Source organism: Cibotium barometz, chromosome 40 (genome assembly GCF_041138505.1).
Source record: "Cibotium barometz isolate CiBa-2024 chromosome 40, ASM4113850v1, whole genome shotgun sequence".
In the NCBI taxonomy this organism is placed as follows: Eukaryota; Viridiplantae; Streptophyta; class Polypodiopsida; order Cyatheales; family Cibotiaceae; genus Cibotium; species Cibotium barometz.
In genome coordinates this window covers 30,743,553-30,757,597 of record NC_141085.1, presented here as the reverse complement: position 1 = coordinate 30,757,597, position 14,045 = coordinate 30,743,553, and the positions used below count along the sequence as shown (strand labels likewise).

Below are 14,045 nucleotides of genomic sequence, written 5' to 3'. Positions count from 1 at the left end.
CCTCTATTGAGAGTATACGAACATTGAAATAATGGAGAGCTTTTTGTTGTATATGTTAATTTTATATGTCCTACACTAGGCATGGGACAGAAGGAAAATGGCAGCTTTCTACAAAGGGACCTTATGAAAGCCAAATAATCCCTTGGCATGAGGAACGCGTTTCACTAGCAATTGGAAAATAGCGTCACCCAAAAAAAAAAAAGCGTCACCCAAAAAAAAAAAAAAGAGTACTCTCACCGTGGGACGCTTCACATGCGTGCTCCCCACCAGTAGAGACCACGTCCTTCTAGAGAACCACGCACCAGAAGCAGCTTGTCATTCTATAGGAAGCCTGTGTTCTTCAAGCATTCTCTGCGTGTGTGTGTGTAAAGAGAGAGAGAGAGAGCACACTAAGCTTGGCATGAGAGAGACTAAGCTTGGCATGAAGTAATTAGCTGACTCTCTGTGTGTGTGCGCGCGCGCGCTCGCTAGAGAAACCACACACTTTTATGCCAGAAGCAGCTTGTCATTCTGCAGGATTTCTGTATCCTACAAGCATTCTCTGCGCGCGCGCGTGTGTGTGTAGAGAGAGACACTAAGCTTGGCATATTGACCTAATAAGAGAGAGAGAGAGAGAGAGAGAGAGACTAAGCTTTGCATGAACTGATTAGCTGTGTGTGTGAGTGAGAGAGAGACTAAGCTGTGTGTGTGTGTGTGTGAGAGAGAGAGAGAGAGAGAGAGAGAGAGAGAGAGAGACAGACAGAGAGAGAGAGTGAGTGTGAGAAAGAGTGAGAGAGAGACTAAGCTCTGTGTGTGTGTGTGAGAGAGAGAGAGGGAGACTACGCCCGTCCTGAGCTAATTAGAGAGAGAGAGACTACGCCCGTCCTGAGCTAATTTGAGAGAGAGAGAGAGAGAGAGTACGCCTGTCCTGAGCTAATTAGTTGACTAAGCGCCTGGTTAAGAGTATGGCCGAGCAAGGAGCTAGAGATTCTGATGGTGGTAAAAGCCACATTATGGGTTGGTGGGTTTTCGCCCGTGTTCTCGTCTTTCTCAGTATCTTGCTTATGATTGCATGGTCTGGCTTTTCAAGCGGCGACATTGAAAACATAAGGTTTCAGGTTCAAGCAAACGGCCGCCCAATTTGTTATTATACTGATCATCATCATCATCATCAGTGGGCTAAGCTGCTCTTAAGCAAGGAGCCAGAATTGCAGCAAATAATGAAACATGCAGCTTTGTTCATGGAAGCCCAGCTCTACACCACCCCGGAGACCCCAAGAAAGACTGTCAAATCTGTCACTTTGTCTTTTGAGGACAGCATAAGCTTGCCCATAGTGACAATACAGAGCAATATCTACATGAGCAGTAAGTACATTAGGGAAGGAAATCATTCCAATGTGAAGCTAGAGAGGCTTATATATACTGCAATGGCTCATGTGTGGCTATGGAATGGCAAAGGAGATGCTCCATTAGGGCTAATGGGGGCCATGGCGAGCTTGTTAGCTAGCTTTGCAGGGTTGAAGACTGTTGAAGAAGTTATTTCTTCTAATCATTTGGGTGCTAATGGTGAGGATGAAGGCCAGCAGTGGGCATGGAGTTTATGGGATTCTTATCAGGAGGAGGAGCAGGCTCTCACCACTTCCTTCTTTGCATTCTGCGAGGCTGCCAAGCCAGGCTTCTTGTCAGCCTTGAACTCTAAGCTAGAGCATGGATGGCGCCATAGCTACTTCCAAGACCTCTTGAACAGAACTGTAGACGACCTTTGGGCAGATTACAAGGCTCATATTGCATTAATTTAGTCCTACCTACACCCACATTAAGCCTCTCAATTGCCTCTCTCTTCCCACAATACAACTATGTACTTCAACCACTCATTTTTCTTAATTCAAAAGCATTTTCTTTCCATGCTCTCATAATTTATTATTTATTTATTTATTTATTTTTTGCTATTGTTGGGGGTTCACAATTATGTAGCCCAGCCATTCATTTTTTATAATTCCATTCCATGCTCTCATAAGTTCTCTTGCTACTGTTGGGGTTCACAAAATTCAAAAGATATCCCTATGGAATGATATTTTGCTTTATGTTGTAAACAGTCATGAGTAAGTATGCATGGATCCTTTTTAATCACTTAAAGGAAAGGTATTCAATATATTCCTTATGAGATTGAATTATTGCTCTATTTTCTAATCCATGCACTAAGGCTACTTTTAGAACAAACATCTGATGAGTCATACCTCTGTTGCTTTTAGAAAATAAAGAAAAACTTAGAGTCACCTTTTTTAAGGAGATAGCTGTATATGAAAATCTTCTTTGAAGTGTGTATTAATTTTTCATATGAAATAATTATGCTTTTCTTTCTTTCTTTTATGAGAGAGACGAGACTGAAGTTACAAGTGCCATTGGGATAGGTTGGAACCCATTACCTCCGGGGGTATTGAAATTACAAGTGTCAAAAACCACCACCTCCTAGCTGAGAGATATGGATGGTACCATTGAGCTACAACCCAGGAGGCTATATAATTACATTTTTTTAAAATGAGCCCCTAGAATTCTATCAAAGAAGGATTGAAAGCCTTAAAGTCTCTGGACAATAAACTTACATGTGTCTATCCCCCATAAGGATACTCTTATAACCAAAACCATACAAAACATTAAACCAAAAGGCAAGAACCATGCTGTCATTACTCTTATGACTAAAGAAAATAGCCTTACCAGTAAAACAAACCAAATGATACATCTCTCCGAAAAGCTAAGAACTCACACCAACACAATTAAGAAAATGAGAATATACTGAGCAAAATCTCACAAAATCTGCTGAGAGGGAAGGACTATATTCATCGACTAATTTCTTAATCCCATGCAAGGAAGGACCATGTTAAGTCTCGTATATGAGACCCAACACTATTACAAGGACAATTTGTATTAGTTCTTTGTTTTCTTGCATTCTTTAAGGACACTAAGTAACCAACTTGTACCTTGGTCCCAAAAGGTCATATTTAGCTTGGAGATGGACATCAACTTGACCTTGGTCCCATATATCATGTTTGGCCTACATGGACACGTGTCAGCTTGACCTTGGTCCCATATGTCATATTTGGCCTACATGGACGTTAATTGAATCTATGTATCTATTTCTTTGTAGAGAGAGAGAGAGAGAGAGAGAGAGAGAGAGAGAGAGAGTCTCTCTCTCGCTCTCAAAATGTGTGCACAAGCACACTTTTTTATTAGGTCTTTGTTTTCTTGTAATTTTCAAGGTCACTACTAGCCAGCTTTGTACCTTGGTCCCATAGGTCATATTTAGCCTATATGGACATGAAGTGAATCTATCTATCTTATATTTCTCTGTGTATGTGTGTGACATATATGTATATATGTATATATATATATATATATATATACATATATATATGTATATATATATATATGTATATATGTATGTATATATATATATATGTATATATGTATATATATACATGTATATATGTATATATATATACATATATATATGTATATATGTATATATGTATATATATACATGTATATATGTATATATATATACATATATATATGTATATATGTATATATATATATACATATGTATATATGTATATATGTATATATATATATACATATGTATATATGTATATATGTATATATATATATATATATATATACATATATATATATGTATATATGTATATATGTATATATATATATATATATGTATATATATATATATGTATATATATATATATATATACATATACATATACAATATATTCAAATAGATTATTAATCTACAAAATTTAGATTTTCCGTTAACGTGAAATCAAATTTGGTAAAGATATTTAAAGCACAATCTACAAAAAACTCTCATTAAAGAAATTTTTCATAAATTTTAGATTTTTTTTAAATATGAAATCAAATTTGGTAAGGCTCTTTAAAGAACGATCTATAAAAAATGTAGATTAAATAATTTTCCCACCATCTATGGGAATCTCTCTCTCTCTCTCTCTCTCTCTCTCTCTCTCTCTCTCTCTCTCTCTCTCTCTCTCTCTCTCAATATGCACAAGCATGTGTGCATGAATTTGTTTGTTATCTCTCTCTCTCTCTCTCTCTCTCTCTCTCTCTCTCTCTCTCCCTATATGCACAAGCATGTGTGCATGAATTTGTTTGTGATATCTATCAAGAATGATAAAATCACAACAAGTGTTCACATAGTAAGCAGACACCAATATTAATGTCTAAAATCAATATGAAGTATCAACAAAACTTTGAACACTAGTGATGGCCATATGGAAAAATTCTCTCTCTCTCTCTCTCTCTCTCTCTCTCAAAATATGTGCACATGTATGCATGTGCACAAGTGTGTGTGCATGCATTCATTTGTGATATATATCAAGAATGATAAAATATAGAGGAGCACAAGAGTTCACAAGTATATCGAGAATGATAAAATATGGAGAAGCACAAATGTTCACATAGTAAGCAAACACAAATATTACTAACATCTAAAATCAATATGAAGTATCAACAAAACTTTGAACACTAGTGATGGTCGTATGGAAAAATTCTATAATAATAACTAAGATAGATATAATATGATAATGAACTAGAGCCATTTTTTCTACTCCAAAGTTAAAGGTATTCTAAAAGCTCTAAACAACAACCTTAATTTGTTGTAGTAAATTACACAACAAGGGTAACTTGTATCCATATAATCACATAACCATTGATCACATGGGGATCAACTTTAGTTATAAACATAATTAACCATCATATTGGTTGAAAAACCATGAACTTTTTAAACATTTAATTTTATTTCTAACATACCTATTTAAAAAAATAACAAAACTAACATCTCTACTAGAACTTTTAGGAAGTTGGTTTGCAATTTTCTAGCAAGATAAAGGAGTTGCATTTTTTTAGAGCAAGTAGAACAAGCCCGAAAAACTCCACATATGCATTAGCACATTAAAATATCCCCAAGAGGGTCTATATCCACTATAATGTGACCCATGGGAGTCCTTAACAGTAGGGGGAGTGGAAAAGACATTTTTCGAGCATGTTTTGACCCAAAAAAACAAACCAAAAAAAAAAGTTTTGAGAGGTACCTAAACCTTATAGCCACGTATTGCTGGGAACTTATTGCTGGGTACCTAAACCTAATAGCCAATTATTGCTGGGAACTTTAAAACACCAAAATTTGCCAAAATGACCCCAAACAAGCCTTTAAATAGGGCCAACAAGTAGCAAGAAGGCCCTAGCTTCTTCCAACTCAACCTCAAACTTGAGAGTTGGGGACCATCTCAACTCCCTCGACGGTCGACATGTCCTCCCCCCAAGAGATTGAGAACATCTTTACTTTACCATGGATTGAAGTTGAGGTCCATCAAGGGCATACCGGTGTATCCTTTGTAACAAAATGGATGGTATTTACATGGATGAGAGCAAGGTTAAATTGCTTTTGGAATTACCTTCCCCCACCAACTTCAAGGGATTATAAAGGTTCATAAACAGACATTAGATACTATAGAGGGTTCATTGTATTCTTTGCAAAAATTGCAAGGCCATTGTATAGACTATTAGTAGTCTTCAAATTAACTAAAGAATGTCAACAGTAGTAGGCAGCAAGCATATGAATGAATAGGGCCTTGGCAAGTGCACCTATCTTAAGACCCCCAAACTGCGACATAATCTTTCATGTGCATATTGATGCTTCAAACTTTGCCATTGGTTGTGTGTTGGAGCAACTAGGGGAACACAAGTTGGACTTCCCTATTTGTTTACCTAGTAGGCAACTCAATGTACATAGATGAATTATACCGACCATATTAAGAAAAGGTTTAGCCATGGTCTATGTTGTGAAGAAGTACATGCATTATCTTTTGGCCAAAAAATTTGTATTCTTTTGTGGACCACTATAGGCATTGTTATATCTCATCACAATAAGCCTTGCACAATGGGACAAATTTCTCAATGGTTTCTTTAACTTTTGGAATTCAACTTTACAATTCACTTTGAGAAAGGATCGCAACATGTTTTAGTTGATCATATGTCACAAATTCCTAATTGTGAACGCACCATTAGGAGTTGATGATATTCTCTAACATGCATGCTCATTCAAGATTTACATAGTGTCTAATTGGAGTGATGAAATATCTTAATACCTTGCTTATGGTCACAAGATTGATCCTTGAATAAAGATGAGATGCGATGTGGCTCATGAAGCTAGCGGCCCATTACCAACTGATAGTGGGACAACTATATAAGCTAGGTAAAGATTATGTTTTGCAGAGGGGTGTTTAAGAGAGAATGAAGTCATACATATGCATGTTGGAGGATGCACACTCAAGAATTATAGGAGAACATTTTGATATGGAAGTGACAACATGAAAGGTCTTCTAAGGTAGATTATGGTGGCTAAAATTGTTTGGTGATGAAACAAAATTTGTCAAAGGTTTGGATGAGTGTCAAAGATCCATAATACCACAAGAAATGGACATGATGCCCCTCACTCTAGTAATAGTTTAATAACCTTTTGAGAAATGGAAAATTGATTTTGTAGGACTCATTAGTCCTACAAAATCATTAGGACTCATTAGTCCTACCACACATAAAGCCCAAGCTCGCTACATCTAGCCATGGACTATTTTATGTGTGGTAGGACTCATTAGTCCTACCACACATAAAGCCCAAGCTCGCTACATCTAGCCATGGACTATTTTACTAAATGGACATAAGTCAGGGCTACCAAGAAGACTGATAACCATGGACTATTTTACTAAATAAACATAAGTTAGGGCTACCAGGAAGGCTGATAGCCATGGAATTTTTTACTAAGCGGGCAAAGTCTAGGGTTCCCACTAGGAAGGTTGATATTTGTACTACTACTAATTTTTTTACAAGTGAGTCATTTCTAGATTTGGATGCGAAGCTAGTTAGTGACCAAGGGTCACACTTTGTCAATAAGGTAATTGGTTGCCTCATGAAGGGCTTCATGATAGTAATCCAAAAGTCTTTGTTGTACTACCTCACAAGCTAATGGCCATGCAAAGAGCACCAAAAAGATTTTGTGTGACATCCTAACAAAAATTGTTCAAGCCAGTGGAATGGATTAGGATCACAAACTTATAGCTATGCTTTGGGCATGTTGGGAATATCGAACATATTACAAAGTTGCAACTAGGTATACACCATTTTGGTTGACTTATTGAATATATAGTACAAAGCTTGAGGGTCATAATCAACAAGAGATTGACTTAGAACACTAAGACTGATTGATCGACCTTGAAAAATTGGAAGAGATGAGACTTTTGGCCATGCATGTGTTAATGATAGAAAAGCTCCAACAAAAACATGGCTCGACCAAAAAAATTAGAGACAAAGAGCTTAAGGAGGGAAATCTAGTGCGTCAATTTAGAACAAGGAGAAATAAATGCAAAAATTAAAACTTCGAGGTATGGGACCCTTTAGAATCGCAAAAACCACTCCACAAGGTTCTATCAAAATCAAAACCCTTGATGTCATATGTTGAGATATTGAGCTTAACTAGTGCTATAGACATTGGTGACCCACCTGGATGATAGCTTGGTTGGTGAGATTATGGATGATCTACCACCAATGGTTTACAGACTATATGATAGCCACATTGGTGTATAAGAGTTATGGTATAATTATAGCATCAACTCATGTAGTCGGGTTCACACTATGACTGGACCTTTGTATATTATAGTAGGAGAGTAATTTCCCTCCTAGTATGTACTCTTATCTCTTTATATTATGGTTATAGAAAAGAGAAGATAATGGAAGAAAATTTAGCCATCCATCTAACTTATGTGCTTATATACTCGTGTGTGTGTGTGTGTGTGTGTGTGTGTGTGTGTGTGTGTGTGTGCGCGCGCTTACAAGGAGCTCAAGCTCATCCTCTCTCCCACATGCTTCTCATGGTATTAGAGTGTTGGTTCATGTGAAGAGTGTAAGAGACAAGAAAATGAAGTAGTACATGGGTAAGAGTAACTCCATCTCTTAGCAAATCTCTACAAATAACTACTAGGCAAGAGTAACAAGTAGGCACAACAGTAAGGTGCACTGAATAGTAGCTAGTATACACCAATGAAGGTAACTAAATGCAAACATAACAAGTAAGTAGAGCAGTATAATCAGGTGCTTAGTGGACATGTAGGTTGAGGATAGATGCAAGGAATGTAGATGCATCATCTCATGGTACTAGTACACATGTATCACACAAAGGGAAGAAAAATTTAGATCAACCTTTTGTGCTTGATCTATCACATCAGGTTACTCTTATGTAGATTGCAATTCTAGTGACTCCAAGGAGAAGAGTCTTAATGAGGACCTTAGTATTCTATTAGTTTCTCCTAGTGCATGGAGAGCCAAGACTGTTTTGAGGACACCTGGCAATGATCCAAGTGTACACAAGTCTACTTAGGTTAGATGCCCTATTTAAAAGTTGAGATATGATGGATATACAACCCATGTCTATGCTTACATGGTTAAAGCAATACAAGAGATAGAGCCCACTTGTTTTGAGTAGGCACTTGGATATCATAAATGGAAAGATGCCATGGATGATGAGATGGCAGCATTAGATATAAATGTGGCATACAAAATAGTGCCTTTGCCTAAGGATAAGAAGGAAATTGGATATAAGTGGGTGTATAACATTATGCATAACTTAGATGGATTTGTGAACAGGTATAAGACAAGACTAGTTGTTACCACCAAGGGTTATGCAAAGATATATGCCATTGAGAATGAGAAGATATTCAACCTGGTTACAAGAATAGAAAGTTATAACTTGTTATAGATGCAAGAAGGGTCTTTGTTTACATTAAATGGATGTAAGAAGGGTTGGTCTTTAATCAAATGGATGTAAAGAATGTGCTCTTATATGGTGATCTATAAGAACTTTACATGATGTAGCCCCACCACCATGTTATGAGAGTGATGCACATCTAAATTTTCTGTGAAAGTTACAAAAGTCTTATATGGCTTGAAGGAGACACCCAGAGCATGGTCAAATAGGATTGAGAAGTATCTTGTTACCATTGGATTTTAGATATCAAATGTAAAATTTTCACTTTATGTGAAAAGGACAGATAAAGGGATCATGCTATTAGTAATTTATGTGGATGACTTGATTATCATTGGTGATAGTGATGCTAACATACATGATATGAGGATGATTTTGAAGCAAAAGTTTCAAATGAAATATTTGGATAAGCTGTGATATTTTATTAGTATAGAGATGTTGAGGTCACCTCTAGTGGCATTTTGCTATTACAGAGATAGTATGTCTTGGACAAGTATGGTATGACATGCATTATGGCTTGGACATGTTGTCCAAGTATGTTATGAGTGGAAGCATGTTAATGTGCTATGCTTTTTTAGGTTTTTTTTGTAGTGCTAACATTAAAAATGGGCATGTGGTAAAACTTTTGCAGATAAAATTAGATTTTTTTAGAGATTATACATAAAGATTTTATTCTTCAAGATATTTCCAATGATGTACAGCGTGATAGGAAATTTTACATTGTGGGTCATCTTTGGATCCAAAAATCATTATAAAAAGTCATGCCAAGTAGCACCTGTCCTAGGACACAAAAAAGTGTAGCACGTTAACATGCTTCCACCCATAAGCTATGGCTTGGACATGTTGTCCAATTATGGTTTAATAGGCATTATGGCTTGGACATGTTGTCCAAGTATGGTATGATAGACTATAAGCCTATTTCAATTCTATTGGAGCATAACACTAAGATTTTTACAAGTATGGGTGCACTTTTGGAGAACCCCACTAGCGCATATTGGGTAGCTTGATCTACATAACTATTACTAGGTTAGATTTGAGCTATAGTGTTAGACTTATGAGTCAGTTTATGCATGTCTCCCTAGAAAGCCATGCTTGGATATGGTTAGACAAATTCTCATTTACACAAAGTCCACTATTGATTATAGAATTTTCTATGAGGTTGGCAGAGAGATATAACTACATGGGTATACATATGCTGATTAGGTTGGTAGTGTCTCAAACAAGAGATATACCTGTAGCTTTATGTTTTCTTTTGGGAGAGTTGTTGTGATTTAAAGCTATTGTGAGTTGGAGCAATAAGAAACAATCGATAGTTACCTTATCGAGTACAAAAGTAGCGTACAGGGGTACTAATATTGCACCTTGTGAGAGGTAGCTTGGTTTTAGAAGCTACTTGGTGGGTGAGAACGTGGAAAGGGTCATTGTCATTTATTATGACAACATGAGTAGCATACACAACTGCTAGTATCCCAGTCTATCATGCTGGGATAAAGCACATTGGGGTGTATTATTATTTTTGTGAGGGAGAAGGTTCTAGCACGTGATGTGGATTTGGTATAGTCAGCATAGAGGATCAAGTGGTTGACATATTCACAAAGGGATTGGGTACATAAAAGCTCTGCAAGTTTAGGAGCTTACTTAGAGTGTAGTGTGTGTAGTTGAGCTTGATGGGGAGTTTAAGATATCGAGATCAAATAGTGTTGTAGATATTGATGACCCGCCTGGGTGATAGCTTCCACACTTACACTATTGGCATGGTTAGTGAGATTATGGGTGATATGCCACCAATGGTTTACAGTCTATGTGAGAGTTAATCACTTTGGTGTACTAAAGTTATGATTAGTTATAGCGCTAGCTTATGTAGTCAGTTCACACTATGGACCAGCCTTTGTATGTTATACTAGGAGAGTACTTTTCCTTAAAGTATGCATTCTTATCTCTTTATATTATGGTTATAGAGAAGAGAAAAGAATAGAAGAAAATTCAGAGATCCATCTCTCTTGTGTGCTTATACACGTGTGTGTGTGTGTGTTTTCTTGCAGGGACTCAACAAGCTCATCTTCTCCCCAATATTCTTCTTAACATAGGGACAAATGGGTACATCAATGGGAGTAAGTTGTAAAACTACTATGAGCCCTTGACCTAGGACATGCTTACTCAAATTTATAAGAATATAAAGGAGAAAAAAAGAATATGACAAAGTGAAAAAACATGCCCAAGAAGAGGCTACAGCTAGAATAAATAACTAGAATAAACAAGGCTAACCTGTGGTTCCAAGGAAAAACTCTAATAACCAATATGGCTACACTTTTATCCCTTAAGGATGATGACTTGGATATTAAGCTTGTGAGGATCAAAATTCAAGTGTCTATGGGCTGGAAACTGTAACGGGCGTGTTGCTCTAATTGGCATAGGAGCAAGCCACAACTTGCTATCCTTTGAAACATGGAAAGCTCTAGGTAAGACATTATTGGAACTAATAGGCCTAGCAAGTGTGGTAAGAGTTGAAGGAAGCTTAAAGGTTCAAATCATTGTTAGCAATAATCCTATGGTGGCTTAAAAGGCTTATGTTATGCCTGCAGGAGTTATGGAAGAACATGTATTGCTAGGGAGACGATGGATTAGAGAAACTGATTACTGTATTCAATGGAAAGAAAGTACAATCTAAATGCACACAAAGAAAAGCAAAATACCTATACCACTCTAGATTGAGGAATGGCCATCTTTTGCAGATACTCTGGCCGTCTTTTGTATATTCTATGGACTTAGGAATGGCTATCTTCTATAGATCTTAAAGTAGCCCAGGCTTAAAGAGAAATATAAATACACCAATGAGGACTACATTGAGGAGAGCCCAAAAATGAAAAATCATGCACCCACTTGAAGGGAACAAATAGACCTAGATTCTCAAGTAGATAGTGAGAAATTTCATAGCTCAAATTCAAAACAACTTGCATCATCAACAATCAAAATGAAAAAATAGAAACACAAAAAGAAAGCCATGGTTTTGGGTAGCTAAGGCCACTCTGACAGCACAAGGATATTACAAAGGAGCCACCTAGCCGGATAAAAAAGAGAGTCCAAAAAACCAAGGAAGTGAGGGTCAAGAATACAAGTTGGCAAAGGTTAACAATAGTAGAAAGAAGCAAACAAGCCTAGTAAGTAAAGGTGATCTCAAGAAAGGCACAAGAGTCTCCATTGGTCTAGAGAAAGATGATGCAGGCATCGTGCCTAACTAACATAGATGAAAGAAAGATAACATTTTGCCGACCACGATACGTCTTGTTGTTTCCGCATGTTTTGCTATTAAGCCATGCTAGATGAACCAGAAGAAGTTAAATGTGGAGGATTATGCCGCAAAGTTTCGAAAGATCCTTTGAAGATTGGATGTAGCCAATTGGCCAATAGAAGAGATCATCAATTCCTACTTCATAAAGGGATTAAGTAAGAAACTAAAAAAACTTGGTTTGTTGGTGTAGATCTCACAACTCTGACTTTGGAGCGACTAGTGGACTCAGCCCTCAGGGGGGGCGGAGAGAGTGTTGGTGCCATCGGTCAAAGGCAAAGTCAAGAGCAAGAGCAAAAGCAAATCAAAAAAGTACTCTTTCGATTATTCAAATGATGAAGAAGAGGAACATTCTAATGTCTTAGATTCCAATGAAGAATCGAAGGATCAGGAGGAAAACCGCAAGACATGGGCAAATGCCAAAGAGCAAGAAGGCAGGGAAAGCGGCCGAGGATCTAGCTACTGCAGCCATGGCTTAGTTGTCCAGTGAGATGGACCAAGACCCTCAAGATGTCCCATCAAGGACTTGGTGTGCAAGATGTCAGAATCATGGCCATGTGTTAAGGATACCCTACCCTAATAGGGTCGTGGGAATTTGCCTATTTGCCAAGCTCAAGCATGGCTCAAGAGCTCCACTATAGCTGCTCGTCACCGTCGTCCTCCCGCACTCGTTGTCACACTGAGGCAATTTCTCTAATCCAACGGGTGATGCAAGCTCTCTTGCAAAGATTACGTTGGTTAGCCTAATCCATGGAAGAGGGTCACGTTGGTTAGCCTAATCACTCAAGAAAGAGAGAGAGTCTTTTTTTTTTGGTGTGTGTGTAAAAGATGAATAAAGAGAAGGGTTCCATCCCAATGAGACCCAAGCAATGGCCAAGAGACCTCCGCCAAGAGAATCTAAAGGTTCCATCCCAATGAGACCCAAGCAATGGCCAAGAGACCTCCGCCAAGAGAATCTAAAGGCCGCTAAGTATCTCAAGGGCGACAGCCCCTTTTTTTTCTTTTTGACATAAGGAGTACCCCATGAAGATGAGGGCATCAGTCTCGAGGGCCCATAATGTACCCCAGAGTCCTACCAACATCTATCAAGGTGATAGAGTCCTTGAAGGTCTTTTTCTGAATCTTTTAGACGTCAGTGTTCACCCCATGGAAACCAAGGCATCGGCCCCAAGGTGCTGACAACCCAAGGTCCTACCAAGCATTCCACATGGCTGTAGACACGTCATGTCTCGATTCACTTGTATATATTTTTTAGGGTATATTTTTCGTAAACTTTTTATTAATCCTAGCACCTAGCCCATACCTAAGAGGTAGCTACCACTAGGGATAACTAATATACTTCGAGAGCATAAGAACTTGGCATACTCCGTTGGTATATATCCTACACTGTCTTCAAATAGAAATACCTTCTACTAAGTCTTCTAAGAATTTAGAAATTACTCACCAAATTTTATCAACTAATTTAAAACTTAAACCAACCAACTGTGTGTGAACATGCAAACAATATATCCAAAAGTTAAAAGCACATAAAGAACAAAAGATTATGATTTGAATACACCTGTTGTAATGCTCGTTGATATTGTGCGTTGGCATTGATGCATTGCTGATGTTGTGCAGATTGCTTCTCTTTGCTCTTTGTAGGCATTGCATGTCTCCCCCCTTCCTAATTTGTGTGCACGGTAGGTGGACTATTGGGGCGTGGTTGTATGCTCTTGTTTAGCTGAGATCTCTGCAAAATGTTTATTAACAAACAAGAAAAGAAAAGAAAGGAATAAAATTTGTTATTGGTGCCAATCACCGAATATAGCCGAGGGGAAAAACCCAGTGGGAGAAAAGTGCCCTGGCTTGTTGATCTTATTGTGGAGTCGCTGAGCTTACCCTTGCACTGGTGGTGGATCCGTGTCCACTTCTGCTGGAAAGATGGTATCAATCATTTCAGGA

General features: G+C 37.7%; 1 protein-coding gene across 1 annotated transcript; it reads left to right on the top strand.

Moving 5' to 3' along the window:
- The first annotated feature begins 253 nt into the window (after nt 1–253).
- On the top strand, nt 254–1,882 carry LOC147615402 (uncharacterized). Its single transcript, XM_086779499.1, has one exon. The coding sequence runs from the start codon at nt 945–947 to the stop codon at nt 1,776–1,778; it is 834 nt and encodes a 277-aa protein (XP_086635625.1). The 5' UTR covers nt 254–944; the 3' UTR covers nt 1,779–1,882.
- Nucleotides 1,883–14,045: the final 12,163 nt, after the last annotated feature.

What these genes read in the sequence shown, in the direction of transcription:
- LOC147615402 (XM_086779499.1), top strand. Translation starts at nt 945, where the DNA reads ATGGCCGAGCAAGGAGCTAGAGATTCTGATGGTGGTAAAAGCCACATT.